Source organism: Scatophagus argus, chromosome 11 (assembly GCF_020382885.2).
Source record: "Scatophagus argus isolate fScaArg1 chromosome 11, fScaArg1.pri, whole genome shotgun sequence".
Taxonomy (NCBI): domain Eukaryota; kingdom Metazoa; phylum Chordata; class Actinopteri; family Scatophagidae; genus Scatophagus; species Scatophagus argus.
In genome coordinates, this window is record NC_058503.1 from 9,322,048 (window position 1) to 9,338,714 (window position 16,667).

The window sequence follows — 16,667 nt, forward strand, 5'->3', positions numbered from 1 at the left end:
ACAAATAATACTTTACCATGGTTACCAAAATGGTTTGTCATGAGTGGTGGAATTCATCATGTCCTGCCAGGAGGTATGTGTACACAAAAAGTAAAAAAAAAAAAGAAATAAAAAGACAATAACTATGATAACAGCATTTAAAAACGAAATATTCTGTTATTACCACTTGGCTAGTTTTTTCCTGCCTACAATGTTCATAGGCTCAGCTGTGGTTGCCCATTTCCTGTTGTATACTCCCATCTTGTGGTAAGAAACAAAGATAACATTTAAAATTTAGATGTCCTCAGTGAGGTTTAAGCAAACCAGGCTGTACGAAGGAAACAGATTAAGATCTGGTGGACTTCTGGGGCCCTGGTGCTCACTGGGCAAATCAGCGTGTCTGTGATCTGTCTGATTAGTTGTTCGGAATAAATCCTTATAATTCAGAGAATAAGATGTGAATATATTTTGTCTCTACATGCCATTTTCTAGAGCTGCTGATGTCAGTGTATGTGTGTCTGTGTCTGATTGTTAGATTAATGAAGGCTCTGCCTCTCATTCTATATTTGGACAAGGCATGTGATCTATAATACTTGTTTTTATCAGTACACATGCAGCAGCATTCTGGATTATTTGAAGAGTCTTTTAGACTTACTGGGGCAGCCTGATGTTATGGGGAGTTTGCAATAATCTATTGTAGAAGTAAGAAATGCATGGACTAATTTTTCTTTTTTTCAGAGAGGAAATGCCTTTTTTGCAGTGTTATACAGATGATAGAAGGCTGTTCTTGAAATTTGTTTTATGTGGGAGTACATAAAACAAATTTCAAGGATAAATCCTGATCAAAGATAACTCTCACTCCAGATTCACTCCAGCTATATTTTATTTTAAATATGTTCATGATCACACAAAACTTTAACAATTAAGAGACATTTTTCAACTAAATTGTAGCGGGAAAAAAAACAGATTTAAAACTTATTTCAACTGTCATATTTGACACGCAACTTCAGCAAGGTGTTGATAGAGAAAAGTGACATTTTAAGGGGAGCTTCAGAGTTATTTGCTATTGTAAAATAAACTCTTTACCACTTTTTCTTTACAACTATATTAATTTTTTCTCTTGGAATATAATTTAGACAATAAATGCGCGTTTCAGCAGAAGAAGTACTCCACTTCCGGGATGTCATTCAGAGGATCTTTGTAAGAGAGAAGGATCAAGATGGAAGACATGAAAAGATTGAGCCTAACGGGAGCAGGACTAAAGTGCATAGTGGAATATGGCGGGAGCGGGCAAAAGCAAAGGGCGTTTGTTCAACCAAGGCCTGATGGGAAAAATCTGACAAAGCAGGCACTGTGAAAGTCAGCTAACTCCAGAGGATGGCAGTAATACAACTTTAAGTAAACCCGCCGCCGTTAACTCTCAAAGAAGAAGAAGCAGAGCAGTCAGGAATATGAAATCCAGCCCGTAGTTTGCAGCGTACTCGGCGCTTCTCAAGTTTCACTCCGGCGCGTGCTCTGCCCTGTCTGCTTTGTGTTGTCAGGCAGAAATAAAGACACACCAGTCAGGGTGGCGTGTGTCCTGATACGCAGGCACCCCGTCAGCGACCCGAATTAAACAACATCTAGTTATTTTGTTTCCTGCTCTCAAGTAGTTGGATATCCTTTTGCTTCCTTTTTGCTACAATGTCGGTGGGAGTGGAGTCTGGATTCTCGAGCGAGGAGGTTTTAAACAGCCGTTTTCCTCTCCATCGGGCGTGCAGGGATGGAGATGTCGGTGCCTTGTGCTCCCTCCTTCAGTGCACCTCAAACCCGGCTGACCTCACTGTGGAGGACACCTTCTACGGCTGGACGCCCATACACTGGGGCGCTCATTTCGGAAAGGTAGCCCGCTTTTTGGTTGTTTGACGAAAGGCGTTTCTTTTAGCGTGTATTTTAGTGAAACTGTCCAGAATGAACGCCGACGCTCTCCCGACATGAGCCTCGTCTCGGCCATTTCCTGATGTTTGCCTTAACTGTTAGCTGATGAACGCAGCCATCGTTAACCGAAGGCCTGACAATAGTCTGTAACGTTACATTGTTACAGTTCTGTGAGTTCCGACGAATTATTCATAAATTGTAGCGCTGTACGCTGCAATTTAGCTGTTTTTTTTTTTATTTCGTTACTGAAAAGTTTAGCGTTTCATTAAGCGTGAAGATTTTAAACGTGAACTTAACGGCCGTCAGATGAGACGCTGGCAGAGGAGATAAAACGTTAAGACGAAACATGTTAACGAACACAACGTTTGTCCTTTTAGCAAACGGCTCAGCGTTTCTGTAACCTAAAAACAAGTAATATGTGCACACAAAACCGTAGTAATATTTAGTTATTTATTTTCCATTTACTTCTGTTTTTTCCCCCCCTAAGGCATAATAGTAACTACGCAATATTAAAACACGTGGCTGGTTAAAAGCAACTTCCAAGTTAACTTTCCAACGTTAATGAGCCGTTTCTTACGAGCTGTACTGACCTCCACTGAGTACACATACATGCTCTAAGATTTGTTTTACGCCAACTACCCCGGGAAGGGCAGGCTTCTAGAACTTGGATGCACGCCCACAGTCAGAACTATGAGAGCTCGATGAAACTGAGCCAGGCCACACAATAGTGTTGCATTTTGCCGCCTACCAGCTGCTGTAGTACACTTGTCTGTACCTGCCTAGTGTTGTACCTCGAAAGAGCAATAGATGAATCACTGCACTTTTATAATCTGTCTGGCTTTCTATGTGTTGTCCTTGTCTCGTCACAGTTGGAGTGTGTGATGCGTCTGGTTCAGGTGGGCTGTGGTGTGAATGCCGTTACCTCCAGGTTTGCACAGACGCCCACTCACATTGCTGCGTTTGGGGGCCACCCTGAGTGCCTATTATGGCTACTTCAAGCTGGTGCAGATATTAACAGACAGGTATGATAACGGATGCACGAATGCACACTGTACACCAGAGAATTAAATGGTTCTTTGTTGATATTTCCTGGAGAGATGCAGGTAAACACGGTCTTTTGGAAACTATTGTGACTATGCTACAAGAAAAACTGTACATTGCAAAGAGGCCGTAGACCATATGAGACTGAATACCTAACAATAAATCACATTTATGTTCAATAAAGTGTATAGGCAGAGTTACTCATCTGTGAGTGGAAAGTGTAGAGCAGTGTGAGAAATAAAGCTCAGACTGATCCCATCAAGGAGGATCACTGTATAATGGGTTGCGACTCTTGCAGTGTACTGTTGCTACTCACTGGGTCAGGTCTAGAATGCAACTTCTGTTAAGATTCTGTAAACCTGTCACATTTTCTGCGTTTGCTCTCAGACTGTACTTGTCAAGGCTTTTTCTCTTGTACTTCCATGCACTGGGGCTATATTTTATGCTCCACTGCACTGCTCAAGAGAAATCAGATTAGTAGGTCATGATGACGTAACATGTTGTCGTCATTTTGAAATGCCTTTCTAAAGCTTTGAGTTTGCTCAGCATGTATTGAAATAAACAACTGAGGAAAAATCTAGCATTTGTGACTTCCCCTGCCTTGGGTTATGGATAATATTTTGTCACATCTGCTGTTGAGCAGCAGAATTGCTCACTGTCCGAGCATGTTACGTTGTGGTTAGAAACAACCTTTTACTTTTTTTTTTGTTTGTTTTTTTTTAAACTTTTTCTTTGATCTGCACTTATTAATGTGTAACTGTAAATGTGTGTGGGTGGTGTTGATGTCTGGGTGGAAAGTTCAGGCTCTGCCTGCAGAGACACACCCCACTTAATTTCTGGAGTTTGGCTCCTACTACTGTTCTTGTGCACAATCATGCTTTTCCGTGAATGTAATCGCAGTCTTTTATCATTAATCAGGACTATGTGGGCGAGACGCCCATCCACAAGGCTGCTCGTGCGGGCAGTCTGGAGTGTATCAACGCTCTCTTGATTCAGGGAGCGAAAGCTGAGTAAGTCCTGTGATCAGATCTGTGTCTTCATTTCTTTTCCTCTGAACTATCCAACATCTCAGTTACACCTTTGCAAGGGATCATCACCACACTCAATGCGGAGCAGTGATGAAATTTAAATACGGTTCCCACAATGCTAAAATTAAAGTAAGTGTACCTCCAGTTGAATTTTTCTGGTCTAAACGGTACAGTAGACAAATATCAGTATGTGAAAAATGCTAAGAACTTTTATGAAAGTTGGAATGTTGTGTGTGTGTCCTTCACACACACCCAGCCACAAGGCAGCTGCTTTACAAAAAGATAACTTTACATCATATCACTTGAGGTTGTACATATAACTGTAAACAATGTTGTAAAAATCTGGGCATAACTTTCAAGTTTTTTAAAGATCCATACAATAAAACACAGCTTTGCCCTTCTAATATGTCAAAATTGTATACCAAAGATTTGCATGAAACATGTAAATTTCTTCCTTTAGCTCTGATTAATTAATGGTTGTGGTGCAGTTAATGAAATGGTGACAAATTTTAACTTTAAGAGTTGACATTTGGTTAGGACAAGACTTTTAGTGAGGACAAAATACATGATGATTCTTTAACAAGTCGAGCTCACAGCGGTTTGATCATGAGATGCGTTGTTATATATTAGTAGAATTGGTGGTGCTCCCTTGAAAATGTGACACATTTTGTTAATCCTTGAAATTGTTGTTTATCATTGCAACAATTCGCATTAAGTTGCCCTCTGTGTGTAATATATTAGCCAAGGCCTATTGGGTTCATGGTGGAATATTTTATAAATACCTTTCATTTACATTCAGCAGACACTTTCATGTTATCTTTGTGATTGGATGAAAAGCTGCATTTTAATGAAAGTAGAAAATTAATTCACTGCAGGTGCCTTTTGATATTAACTTACTGCTTTGTAAATCCAGTAGAATTATTACACCTACATGAGGACAACTTAATGTAAAGGCTTATAAACTGTTCTTAGCCTAGTAGGCCATGTTGCATGATCTTTGTTAAGTCTAGAGTGTGGTTTTCTTTGTTAACATTTGTTTTGGTTAGTGTCTTACATACACAGCTTAACTAGATGACCAAATGCACATTGCCTCTTTTTCTGAAGCCCTCTTACTGTCAGTATGAAGGCTATGTTTCTGTTGCATTGAATGAAAACGCATATATCACGTCATTGGTTGCATGTTTGACATCTATCTGAGATAGCACAAGAACTTCAAGAGTACCGTAGATTTCCTAGTTTTGATGATAGTCTTCTGGCTGCTGTCATTTGTTGTTAAAAATGCAGAGTGTGCCGGATAATGACATGATAAAATATATTAAATGGATTGTAAGATCAAGAATTTTACATGCTGAATGAAACCAGCCCAGGCTTCTTTTTCTTAGTGGTAATTTGCAAAGTAGATTAATAATCCTTTGCAGTTCATGGTCACACCTTTTTACTTGGCAGCTGCTCTTGTTTCCATTTATAGATTCCATTCTGTTATTGTTGATGCACCTGAAGCATGAACAAAGGCATAAGACACACAACCCATCTTTCCTGTTTCTTAAATCAGATCCAGGACCTGTAGGAACATAAAACACACAAATGATTGTTACTTGTTCCTCCTTGTATGTCTTAGCAAATCAGGTATTATTTCCCAAAAGTCATTTAAGTCAGTCAACTCAGTGAGTTATGCTTGCTGCCTGATCCTATTTTATAATTGTGCAAATTTTACTTTTTGAGCTGCTTGTTGGTCATACTCTAATCATCTAGTAGTGTTGAGAATACCTCAATTTATTTTTTGATTATTTAAGCTGGCATTAAAGCAGAACATATAATATTCTGGGAAGCTAACATTAAAAATTGAAGCGTTAAGATGCATCTACTAAAATGATTTTCTTTCTCAGCTTAATTGTTCTACTTGCAGCTTCATTTTTTGCAACCAACTGTATGCCTTTTTACTGATCTCATTGATGTCCAGAGAACCAAAACAACCAGGGAGTTTATTCTTATCCTGTCATTACAGAAGATGGTCATTATTTGATCTAAATCTGAGCTCAGTAAAAGATATGTCAGTGGAAAAATTCATCAGGCTAGAATGAGGAGATAAAACATTTGTATTCATTGAAGTAGTCACTAGTTCTTCTGATTGCTGGGCCTCCAGTTGAAACCAGTCTGGTTTCTGTATCATAATCATAATATTATAATATGTTTCACAATCTCTTCTTTATGAGTTTTGTTTTTAATTGGACTACATGATGCTAGCAACATAAAATGTAAACTAGAAAAAAAGTAATTGCAATATTATATCTTGTAATTTTATTTTATTAGTCAGACTATAAACCAAGGTTGTTTGCTTTACACTCTCAGCTGAACCTACATTTTCCATGTATATGAAACTCCTGGTTGATTTGGCTGTTTCACCAAATTAAATCCATGCATACGTGTTTAATAAATACTTATCTTCTTGTTGAGGCCTTGTGATGTGCATTTGGTTATCAGCTTATGAATAATGTTTATGATTAAAATGATGTGTGATTATTTTTTCCCCTGCAGATCACAGATATTGCATTTAGTTTAGTTTATTAGTTATTTATTATTATTTTTTTTCCACTTATGACCAAGAAATGTAGTGGGACACATCTGGGAGGGAAACTAAAGCACCCTGGGTGGGAATGAGGCTCATGACAAAATAACTTTAGATTACATTCAAAATTAAGAATGTGTTAAATGTTTGTGACTAATAATGTTTGAAAATATAATTAATACAAGGAATAAGGGCTCTAGCTAAGAATAAATTACCCAAAGCCTGAAAAACATTGAAGCAAAATAATCCTTATTAGTGCAAATAAGACACACAATAAGACACAGAATTGAGCAGGTATGCTTTTATAAACAAAAAAATGTTAATCTTTTATTGCAGGTATGATCCATAATGTGTTGTGCAGCACAGTAAAAATAATTCTGTAAAATTTTATATGAAAAGGTACTGTTTTCACATAGTCATGCATAGGGGTGTTATGGTACTCCATATGCACCTTTCCTTTTTTGACTTTCGATTTGAGGTTTGATTTAAGCTTTTTTTTTCCAGTTCTGACTCCTGTGCTGCCGTTAAACTGTCACGTCTTGATTTGTAAAGATTAACAGATCATTAGGGCCATATGGTCATATTTAAATTTATTTGTTTATTTAAACTTTAAAACTCACTGCCAACTCCGACAATGGCTGTGATGTCTCAGAGTGCAGCTGCAGGCTACTGGTAAGCTACACTGTGCCGTCTTTGAAGTGTCTTTTTTTTCTTCTATCTTTCCTTTGACTGCACACAAATGCAAGGCTGAAGGGTGGAGAGAAGAAATACTCGCTGATCCTGCTTTTAATTTGACTGATGAAGTTCAAAACACATTTCGATTGAGAATCAAAATCGTGACGCCTCTAGTTGTCATATTCATAAATGCAAGCCTAGTTATTACTCAGTTTAATTTTTTAGCATACAAATGCAGAAGAATTGATTAGTAATAAAATATAAACTGGGTTGTAAAATTCTCCATTCAGCTAGAACCCATTTTTACATTGCAGCAATATTATTTCAGCTAATCAACAATATATAATAAGTTTTTTAAAAATTCCTCTAAATAACTCCGTACAGTGACAAATTACATTGAATTATATATCAAATCACCTTCATGAATATATCCTTCTTTCCAGGTTCAAACCTGGGTCACATTTTATGAATGTCCTTTTCATGCTAAAGTGAACATTTTAGTGGATGTCTGCACCTCTGATTGGTGGTTTCTTTCATCTTTGAAGAGAGCGCTCCTTTTTTCCCCCTACATCGAAGAAGTCCCTCTGTACTGCCTTCCACAACAAAACAGACGATGATCCCCTGTGAAACCCGCTGCGTTAAAATGCGTTAAAAGCTACAAAGGAACTAAGACTTTTCAGTAAAGTTTTTGTTTTGTCAGCAATGTGATGCATATTAGTGAAAAAGCATTCTGCTATACTGTGACTGACTCACCAGCAAACACTTATAAACACACTTTAATGGCTCCAGTGAAATATTCCAATTTGTATTTCTATAAGTGGATTTTCATATTTTTTTTTTCTTGATTGAAACTTGCATAGCCCCATCCATCCATTAGACACTATCAACATGAATAGTCATGTTTTCAGATAAAATTAAAAAGCCCCCAAATGTTACAAAAAGCCTTGAAATATGGGCTTTAGCAGTTGTGCTACTGCATTTATTGTTTCATGCAAACTGCATTTGCTGCATCAAGTGATGTGGACACTAAACTCAATGTTAGTAATATCTGAATACTTGCCATTATGACTGATTTTTCTTGCTGGAAACCTCCCTGGCCAGTTGCTCAGCTTGTCGAGCTCCTTTGCAAGATTCTTGAGTAAAATGCTCTTCGGGACAAATGCTTTGCAACACCTCATGCGACTTTGCATCTTCTGTTGCTCTTGAACACACCCCAAGGACTGCAACTGCAACCAATTGTTTAACCGTATGCACCTTGCTGCTGCGACGTTCCTACTTTTCTGTGCACTGGCATTGTCAGCTTTTGTGCTTGCTGAAGAACAACAGATGTACAGCGAAGAGAAACCATACTAAACAGGTCCATCTCTGATTCATTAGGTAGAACTGCAGTTCAGAGAGCTCTTCTACCATCTGCCCCCACCAATGATTCAACACACTCAGTTTGCCAAAAAGCAGCAAACAGCTGCCAAAGGACACCGATGATCAATGATTTCCCAGCAGCTTCTGATGGCTGACTGCGAGTTTGACGCAGGGGACTGGTACGTCTGATCTGTCGGGTGCATTTCATAGACCAAAATATGGATTTAAGCTTTCACACTTTTTCTCCATATCCTGTGGTTCAGCCACATGTTCTTCACACTGATAGATGTATTTTATATTTGCTTATTCAAACATAGAATTTACCCTTGCACTTCACATCCCATCCATTTGAATGAAGAAGAGTGAAGTGTGATGTGAGAAGAGCTTTCCTTTGGAAAAGTACATCTACAGCACCTGTTTCTGTAATACTTGGAAACAATCCTGTGAAGAAGGCTTCTCTTTAATAAGGAAAATCAGTCTCCTTGCCAAGTTCCTCCATCATCTCTCCATTTAATTGTCACAGTAAAATCAATGTTTATGTTTCAAATGTTACAACGGGAAGCTTCACAAAATTTCAGTTTTCATTCAATTCAATTAGACAAAAATGTGCTCAACTTAACCTTGTCTTTTAATTCAAATCTCTCATATTTAGTATAGATCCTAAAAATGTCTGAAAAATGCGCTGATAATTTAAAATCCTGTCCATAATGTCCACCTCTAAGTGTAATCTACATGGGTTAAAACTATAATAGATATAATATTAAAGAAATGGCCCATTTCTAATTTTATATTTCCCTAAAATTTAAATGTTGTTAGGTTACGTTTCATCATTTAAAAGTAGGCTTTTATTATTTGTCATGAGCCTCAGAGTGTTAAGGTGGTCTAATAGCAAGCCAGCAGCAGGTAGGACAGTAGAGGCTGTCGGTGATGAGGTTAATGCAGAGACAGAGGCATAGAGCAGCTGAGTGAGATGGGTTAGATTTGCATAGCAACATGTACTCAACTGTATAATGCTAACAATCATCCTGTTGCAATGGTTATTCACTGTCATTTCACTGTGCCAAATATTTTATCTTCTACACAGAAATGTTTCATTTTGTATGTCACAGTATTAACCCTATACAATATCATAGTCTGTTTTGACATCTAATCTTTGTCACATTTTCCTTTATGAAAGTGACAACAAGTTACAAAAAAAGTTTTCTATACTGTTAACAGAAACAGAACCGTACGTCTTAATGTTTTGCAGCCATTGAATTGGAAATGACTTGGTTTTTTCAAGTAATCCTAGAAAGGGGGAGAATAGACACTGCTGAGTCTGCCCCGTTCCCTGGGATAGCCGCACTGTTGTGGCATTGAGTGTTCTCACTATCGCTTCCTATCTACACACTGGCAAACTGTTGAGGTATTTCTTGCGGTGATTGGTTTTAATGCTAGGTTTTTATGAATCAAAACTAAAGTTTTAGACCTGCATGCTTTGCTTATTATCCATTATTGTTCCTGTATCTAGTCTTTTGTTTTTATTTCATGATTTGTTTTTGATTATGTGAACTAACCATAGGAGCCCTTTATATGGACAGGTTTAATCACGTGAGTCCCATGTCAACATGTAGCATGATATTAGGCTGCCTCTGGAAGGTTAGATGATAGTTAGAGAAGATACATATTGTGTGCTTAGGACCGAAAAGCAAAGCATACCAGGCATTTACAAAGAATTAACGCTTCCTTTTTAAATTTCCTTACCAAACCTGGCTTAACTACTGAACTTGGTTCTCGTTTTTTGGAATCACTGCTCACTGTAGATGTCAGGTCTCACTGAAGGAATACTGTTTACAAGATGTTGTAAAGGGATTATTGGCTTAAAGTAGCCCAATGAGAGAATTGAAGATTTAATAAATGATTGCAGTAAGAGTAAGGAGAAATTTGCAACAGTGAGTTAATTAGAAAAAAATTAAGACACTTTGTCTTGTTCCAGATTGTGTAGCTCATCTTTCTGTGTATCCAAGAATGGATCATCATCTCCTGTTGTATTGCTGCGACACTTTAAACCTTTCTTGTCTCTATTTGGTCAAAACTTTAAGCAAGACTAGAGAAAGCAAAAATGAGTGGGAGTTTCAATCACTGCTTTGTTAAAAAAGCAACATCTTTTACTCCCTTAAATAAAGGCGGAACTTTGCAGCCACCCTCAGTGTTGAACTTTAGAAGGGCTGAAAAACTGAGGAGGTCAGGGAGATGGGTAAGGTTATGGTGAGATGTGATCTGAGGTCAGCACGTGTGGAGCCACAGGCTGCTAAAGCACTGGATTTCTTCAGGACAAGGGACAAGTATGCCTTTTGTCGCATTTAACATGGTAGATAAATGTAGTTGACAGTATCTAATTATGGCTTAAAGGATAAAATAATACAATAAATTCCATCAAATTATTTGTTTAGTATGGCAATGTTTTAAGTGATTGGTGCCTCTCTCGTCTGAACAGAGTTCCTCACTTTTTGTTTGGAGAGAAGCTTTGAGTTTTTAGTATCCTGCTGTTTTTTGTTGCTAGTAGTAGAATTTCTATTCCTTAGAGTGAGACCGGTCCATCTACCTTCATTCAAAATGGTCTTCGATACAAATGTAATCTCTTGGAAAAATCCTTTGGAAGCGTTAATTTTGAAGGGGACGGGTAATATGCAACAAGTTATTGTGTGATTTGATTTTTTTTTTTTTTTTTCTTCAATCTTAAATTCTTTATACAATGTTTTTATGTGCACTAGCTCTTGAAATGTTTGTTTTTTGCACAACTGTTTAGATGCAGAAAAAGAACAATTTCTAAATGCGATGAATGACCAGACAGCAAGTGTGTTCTTCAAATCCTACATCACTGTGTGGAAGTTAAAGTCACTTGGTCTTAATGTAGCAGTAGGTAGTTAAATAAACTAGAATAAAATAATAATAATAAAACACTGTTAAATCATACTGTTCCAAATCAGCCACTAAGTATGCAATTTCTTTGACTAAAAATGGACTGTTGCATTGAGATGTATGTAAAATAGCCTGTCATTGGCAGTGTTTTTATTTTTAAGAGGAACTATAGTTTAGTATAGATAGATATAGTATAGAATAGTTTGGCTTAGGGTCAGAGTCCCAGTTCTTTGACAAAGATGTGGCTGTTTGCTGAGAGAACTCATTTTGCTGAGTGATGACATATAGACACAGAACAAGTGCAGCATTGTTCTGTAATTGGCCAATGGGGAGGAGAGAAATGCTCATTGCTGAGTACTGTTGGTTGGCTGGCAGTTTATTTACTGAACAACTGCAGTAGCAAGTTTATTCTCAATTTGTGTAGTGTTATTTAATTGCAGTGCTAAGACAAGTTATCTGTAAGGGTTTTATTTTCCAATCAAATTGCTTCCATACTCAAGTGTTGGTCTGAATACTGAAAACCTATGACACACCACTGTTTGCTCATTCATTATTGCACTCAGAAAATCGCATTACTCCTGCTGCAACTGGATATGATTAACGCAACTGTACGTAGTGCACACTATTTTACTGTTACTCATAAACCATTTCTCTTATTTTTCATTCTCTTGTTCATCTTTCTTGAAACATGCCGCAAACTAGATGAAGACGTCTGGCTTTCTAAGGGTCCAAGTTTGTCCTTGTTTCACTCTCTGAAGATAAAACTGATACATCCTGGTCTCCTTTGGATGATGAACGTCTGGATCTTGCATTTCTCTTGGAAGAATTCCGCTAAATCTACAGTTTTCTGTTTCAGCTTCCCACTTTTCACACACACACACACTATATACATTCATGCAGATATGTGCACCTCTCTGAATGAATACATAGCCACATCATTGGCTGGAGTTTGGATGCAGTGTTTCTGAAACCCTTGAACAGCGGTGGAAACATGAGATGACGGCAGCCCTTCACTTCACAAAGTCCTCCTTGATGTTTGCCGTGCAAGACGAGACAAGGCCCTTTATACATTACCTGTAATAAATCTCCTTTGGATCCAGTGGATCATCTGATAGAAACATCTTAATCTTTGTTTCAGATTCTCATTAAAAGAAAGTGGTGCGTACCTTCAGTTGTCTTAATTATATCCTTTTGCAGCAGACATGTTTCCCTTATTATTTGGAAACTGAGTCAAGGTTTAAGTTCAGTAGAAGATGCAAATGATCCAAAAGGATCAGTCGTCATCTCTCGAGGATGACGAAGAGGATGTGAGAGGGTAGAGCAGCACAGGTTATTTCTATACATCTGTGTGTCTGTCTGTGTGTGTATGTGTGAATAATTGCTTAATGAGTCTGTATGCGTGCGTGCGTGTGGTTGGGTGTCTTGTTTTTGTTTTGTTTTTTTGTTTTTGTTTTTTTATATTTATTTGTGTAAATCAAACATGCAGTGATTGTCTCTAACACTCCTTTTTCCCGTTGTGCAGTATGAGGAATGCCAGTGGGCTGACTGCTGCTGACCTGGCCCACGCCCAGGGATTCCAGGAGTGTGCTGAGATTCTCTCCAATGCCCAGAACTTCCAGCAAAACATGGTTCAGTCCCATAATGGGGCTTTTCTGAATGGCATGACCCAGAATGGGGGCCACGCTCACCCCTCTATTCAGGGACGCAGCTTCTTGAACGGTGTGCCCAACAGAAAGAGGTCATTCGATGGCATGGAAGCAAACCCAGTGAAGAAGGCTAGACCTAACGGTAGGTGGTTAGAGCTTGTAAGATTGACACTCTGGGCTGTCGGTGGCTTCAAGCGTGTGAGCTTCATGTGTTTGAAGTACAGAATCATAATTAACCAAAAGCGATGGCAAGAAATTTGGACATGGGCCTTTCGGAGCTTTGACTCTACTCTAAATAACAAAAAAGGTCACATTTATATTAAAGTATATTATATTTATATTTTAGTTTGACATCAAAATTAAAGCTCTTTTTAGATTCAGTTTTGTATACATCTCTTTGTCTTAGGTCTGGGCATGCAACCTGAATTGCTAAATGGGAACGGGCCACTGGGTGGTGCTGGAGATGCCCAGATGGAAAGCATGAACATGGAGCTGGCAGCAACTGTAACCTCAGGTGGGCCAGGACCCTTTGCATTTGGGCTGAATGGGGTTTCACCACCACAGGGGCCAGGGCCCATGGATCAGTGGGAGGACCAGGGGGGACGGGACAGGTCGAGCCCTGCAACTAAAGAGCTGGAGGTCATCACTGTGGCATCAATGCAGACGCCATGTCGTTGCACTAACTCTTATGCCTACCTGTAGATGGCTTGTGTGTGTAGTGGCTAAAGTTCCCATTTGTGCAGTCCTTTTGGTATTGTCTAGCTGTTTTTTTTATCATAATACATGCATAAAGAAGGAGGTCTGTTGGAATTGGTGGTAAGCTATTGTTCATTTAAAAGATAAGTGTGTGAGTATATTTTCTACTTTTCCATGTACCCGATTATGGATGGATAAAAGTATTGAGATTTGTGTTATCCAGTTATACAGATAATTGTTGTGTAATCTCAAAATTTTTATGTTCATATTAAAAGGATGAGATTTGTTTTGCACAATTATATAGCAACATCCAAGATGATGCCAAATGATTGGCATTCCCTTTGACACGGTGAGGTCACCATTGGATATGTAGGTCATATGGGCTGAATGAAAGTAAATCTTGGTCATGTTTCAATTTAATCTTAGTTCTTGTATGTCAAATTATGCATTCTTGCATAATGGGAACGTAGGCAACTGTATTAGTCACCTGAAGATGTTAATATTGGCCATCTGCTGGGAACATCAGTGAATTTTAGTTTGGAGTGGTTAAAGCTGACACACGCTCATCCCAAAAAGAAAGTGTGATGTTCCTTTAAAGGTCTGTTGAGAGCTATGGTTAAAAGTAATAAGTATACTCATGAAATGTAATAACAATGCTGATTAGATGGTTTGTTTCCCCCTAGCTGAGTTAAATAATTTAAATCAACTTTTATTTTTAATAAGGGTCGATTGATGATGACATTTTGTAAGGCTGACTATTTAATATACACTAAGGAAATGTCTCCAGAGATTAAGTGCTACCACAAATTAGCTGATCGCTGATGCTTTTTTGTATTCAGAAATGACCTTATGCCAAAGCATATCCCAACATGAATGTAGCTTAAGTATAAACGATTCACTGTGCAGCTTTTTTTTTTTTTTTTGTAGTTTGTAGATGTCTAGTGGTCCACTGGGAATTTGGTTACCCCACCCCCATTTGATTTTCAAGTATGGTGAATGTTAACTGTATGTATTTATAGCAATGATTTTTAGGCAATTGGCAACTCTTGCACATTTATGTCACATAATTATAGTCTGATTTTGAAATTGGCATTTGACCATTTTATCAGTAGATATGAGTAAACTGTACTGCTCAAGAAAGTTTGCATGGATTTGCAAAAAAGCCTTATTTCTTGAGGTTTATTTAATAGTTGAATAATTACTCGGTGTACATTATTTAAAACTTTTATTGACACTAGTGAGGGAAATTCTTTGTTCTTTCTGTATTTTGTAGTCCTAGTTCATGTTGCAGACGGCGTCTGTTCATTTTGTTTTACATGCCAGAAGGTTTGAGTGTATAGTCATTCGATTTGGACATCCAATGCATAGTACTGAGCAGGTTTAGCTTTGTACTTGACTGTATGAAATCATTAAATGTTCAAAAATTTTATAAATGTGATTGTGGTGGACTTTTGCTTTCTTAATGTGCTCTCGTGCATTTGTCAAGGCCTATCCCTGTATCCTTGTTGCTGGCCTGTGAAAAAAGCTGAAAATTTGATTTCAGAATAATACAAAGGAAGGGTTATTAACATAAAGTCACTAAACTTCTGTAATAGGTAGGGTTTTGGATCATGACATGCCAGCAGTCTGGAGGATTTTCTCGACATCATGCAATTGCTTAAATGCCACCTTAGAGACAGAATTAGGTTAGTATGTCATAGACTAACGAACTGTGTCAAACTGACCACACAGCAGGATATGATCTATTTAAAACAAGGTCTCGGGTCAACGTTTTGTGGTTACATAAGGCTCTAGAATGTATTTTGCAATTTACTGGTCAGCTTTTTGTGAATGAGTGTGTGGAGATGCGGTCACATAAAAGCATCAAAACTTAGTAGTAGGCTGCTCGTCTGGAGCCACTTTTGATAGTTGTGCAAAACAAAATCAGTTTGGTGTTCTCCCTCGTTATATTTATAGACGTAGGATTGTGTTCACAAATAAGTCATGAGTATGCCCTTTTGACTATTTGTCTCATTTCCAGCGGCAGGTGAGAGACACTATGAGGATTTTTCCTCAAATGGCTACGACCAACCACAGCTTCTATCTGGGTGTGACTCAGCGGCACAAATCCACCATGGCCACCTCATCTGTAGTGACTCCCCTGAGATCAACAGCACTGCTGGCAGCCAGGTGGAGCACCAGAAGTCTGTGAAAGCAGAGCAGTTGTATGACCATGCCTTTTTCAGCACCATGCTTCTTTACCATGGATCCTAAAGTACAAAGGATGTAGATGACAGGCTTTCCTTTCACCTGAATCTTATATAAGCCTGAATAAGCATTAATTTGCCTTAAAGCCATTGAATGGTCCTGTTATTCTTTAAGATTATTGTATTTTGTTGGAAAAGGCAGGCCCACTGTTGTGGATGCGCCAAACTTTGTAACTGATAAAGCTGATTGAGTTTGTTTGTGTTGTTGAAAAGAAAGTGGTCGTTTAGCTTATTATATATTGTTTGATTAAGCTGTAAATAGCCTTGTTCTGATATAAACTGATATATACTGAAGGAAGTATCTGTATCGAACCACTGCCAATACTTACATTTTGTTTGTCTCAGCTCGAGGTGGGGTGATCCCTCCCTCTAATATTAATAAAAAAGTACATACCATGTCAATCATTAATAATAAACAGTTTTGCAAAAGTTAAAGTTTGCATATGTCATTTGTTCGGCAGTCCTACCTTGTGTAATCCTAAAAAGATGCAGTTTTGGTTCATAATAAATTATCTATACAATTTGTTAAAATTTAAGATGTTTAAGAACATTGTAAAGTCTTTCTTGCTTCATGTATTGGGGTCCGTCTTTTATCAATAGAAAGCTGAAGTAT

At 38.0% G+C, this 16,667-nt stretch overlaps 1 protein-coding gene across 2 annotated transcripts; it reads left to right on the forward strand.

Annotated features, from left to right (window-relative positions):
- The first annotated feature begins 1,274 nt into the window (after window positions 1-1,274).
- ankrd10b (ankyrin repeat domain 10b) lies at window positions 1,275-16,489 on the forward strand. 2 transcript variants are annotated; one of them, XM_046403275.1, is made up of 6 exons: window positions 1,275-1,860; window positions 2,766-2,918; window positions 3,856-3,947; window positions 12,989-13,254; window positions 13,519-13,626; window positions 15,835-16,489. In XM_046403275.1, the coding sequence occupies exons 1-6, from the start codon at window positions 1,663-1,665 to the stop codon at window positions 16,059-16,061; spliced, it is 1,044 nt and encodes a 347-aa protein (XP_046259231.1). In that variant the 5' UTR covers window positions 1,275-1,662; the 3' UTR covers window positions 16,062-16,489. The 2 variants fall into 2 exon arrangements, with proteins under 2 accessions (XP_046259231.1, XP_046259230.1); XM_046403274.1 differs by having other exon boundaries at window positions 1,281-1,860; window positions 15,829-16,489.
- Window positions 16,490-16,667: the final 178 nt, after the last annotated feature.

Coding starts and splice junctions, on each gene's coding strand:
- ankrd10b (XM_046403274.1), top strand. CDS start 1,663: ATGTCGGTGGGAGTGGAGTCTGGATTCTCGAGCGAGGAGGTTTTAAAC. Junction 13,255..13,518: donor GAAGAAGGCTAGACCTAACG/GTAGGTGGTTAG, acceptor TCTTTGTCTTAG/GTCTGGGCATGCAACCTGAA. Junction 13,627..15,828: donor GGCAGCAACTGTAACCTCAG/GTGGGCCAGGAC, acceptor TCTCATTTCCAG/CGGCAGGTGAGAGACACTAT.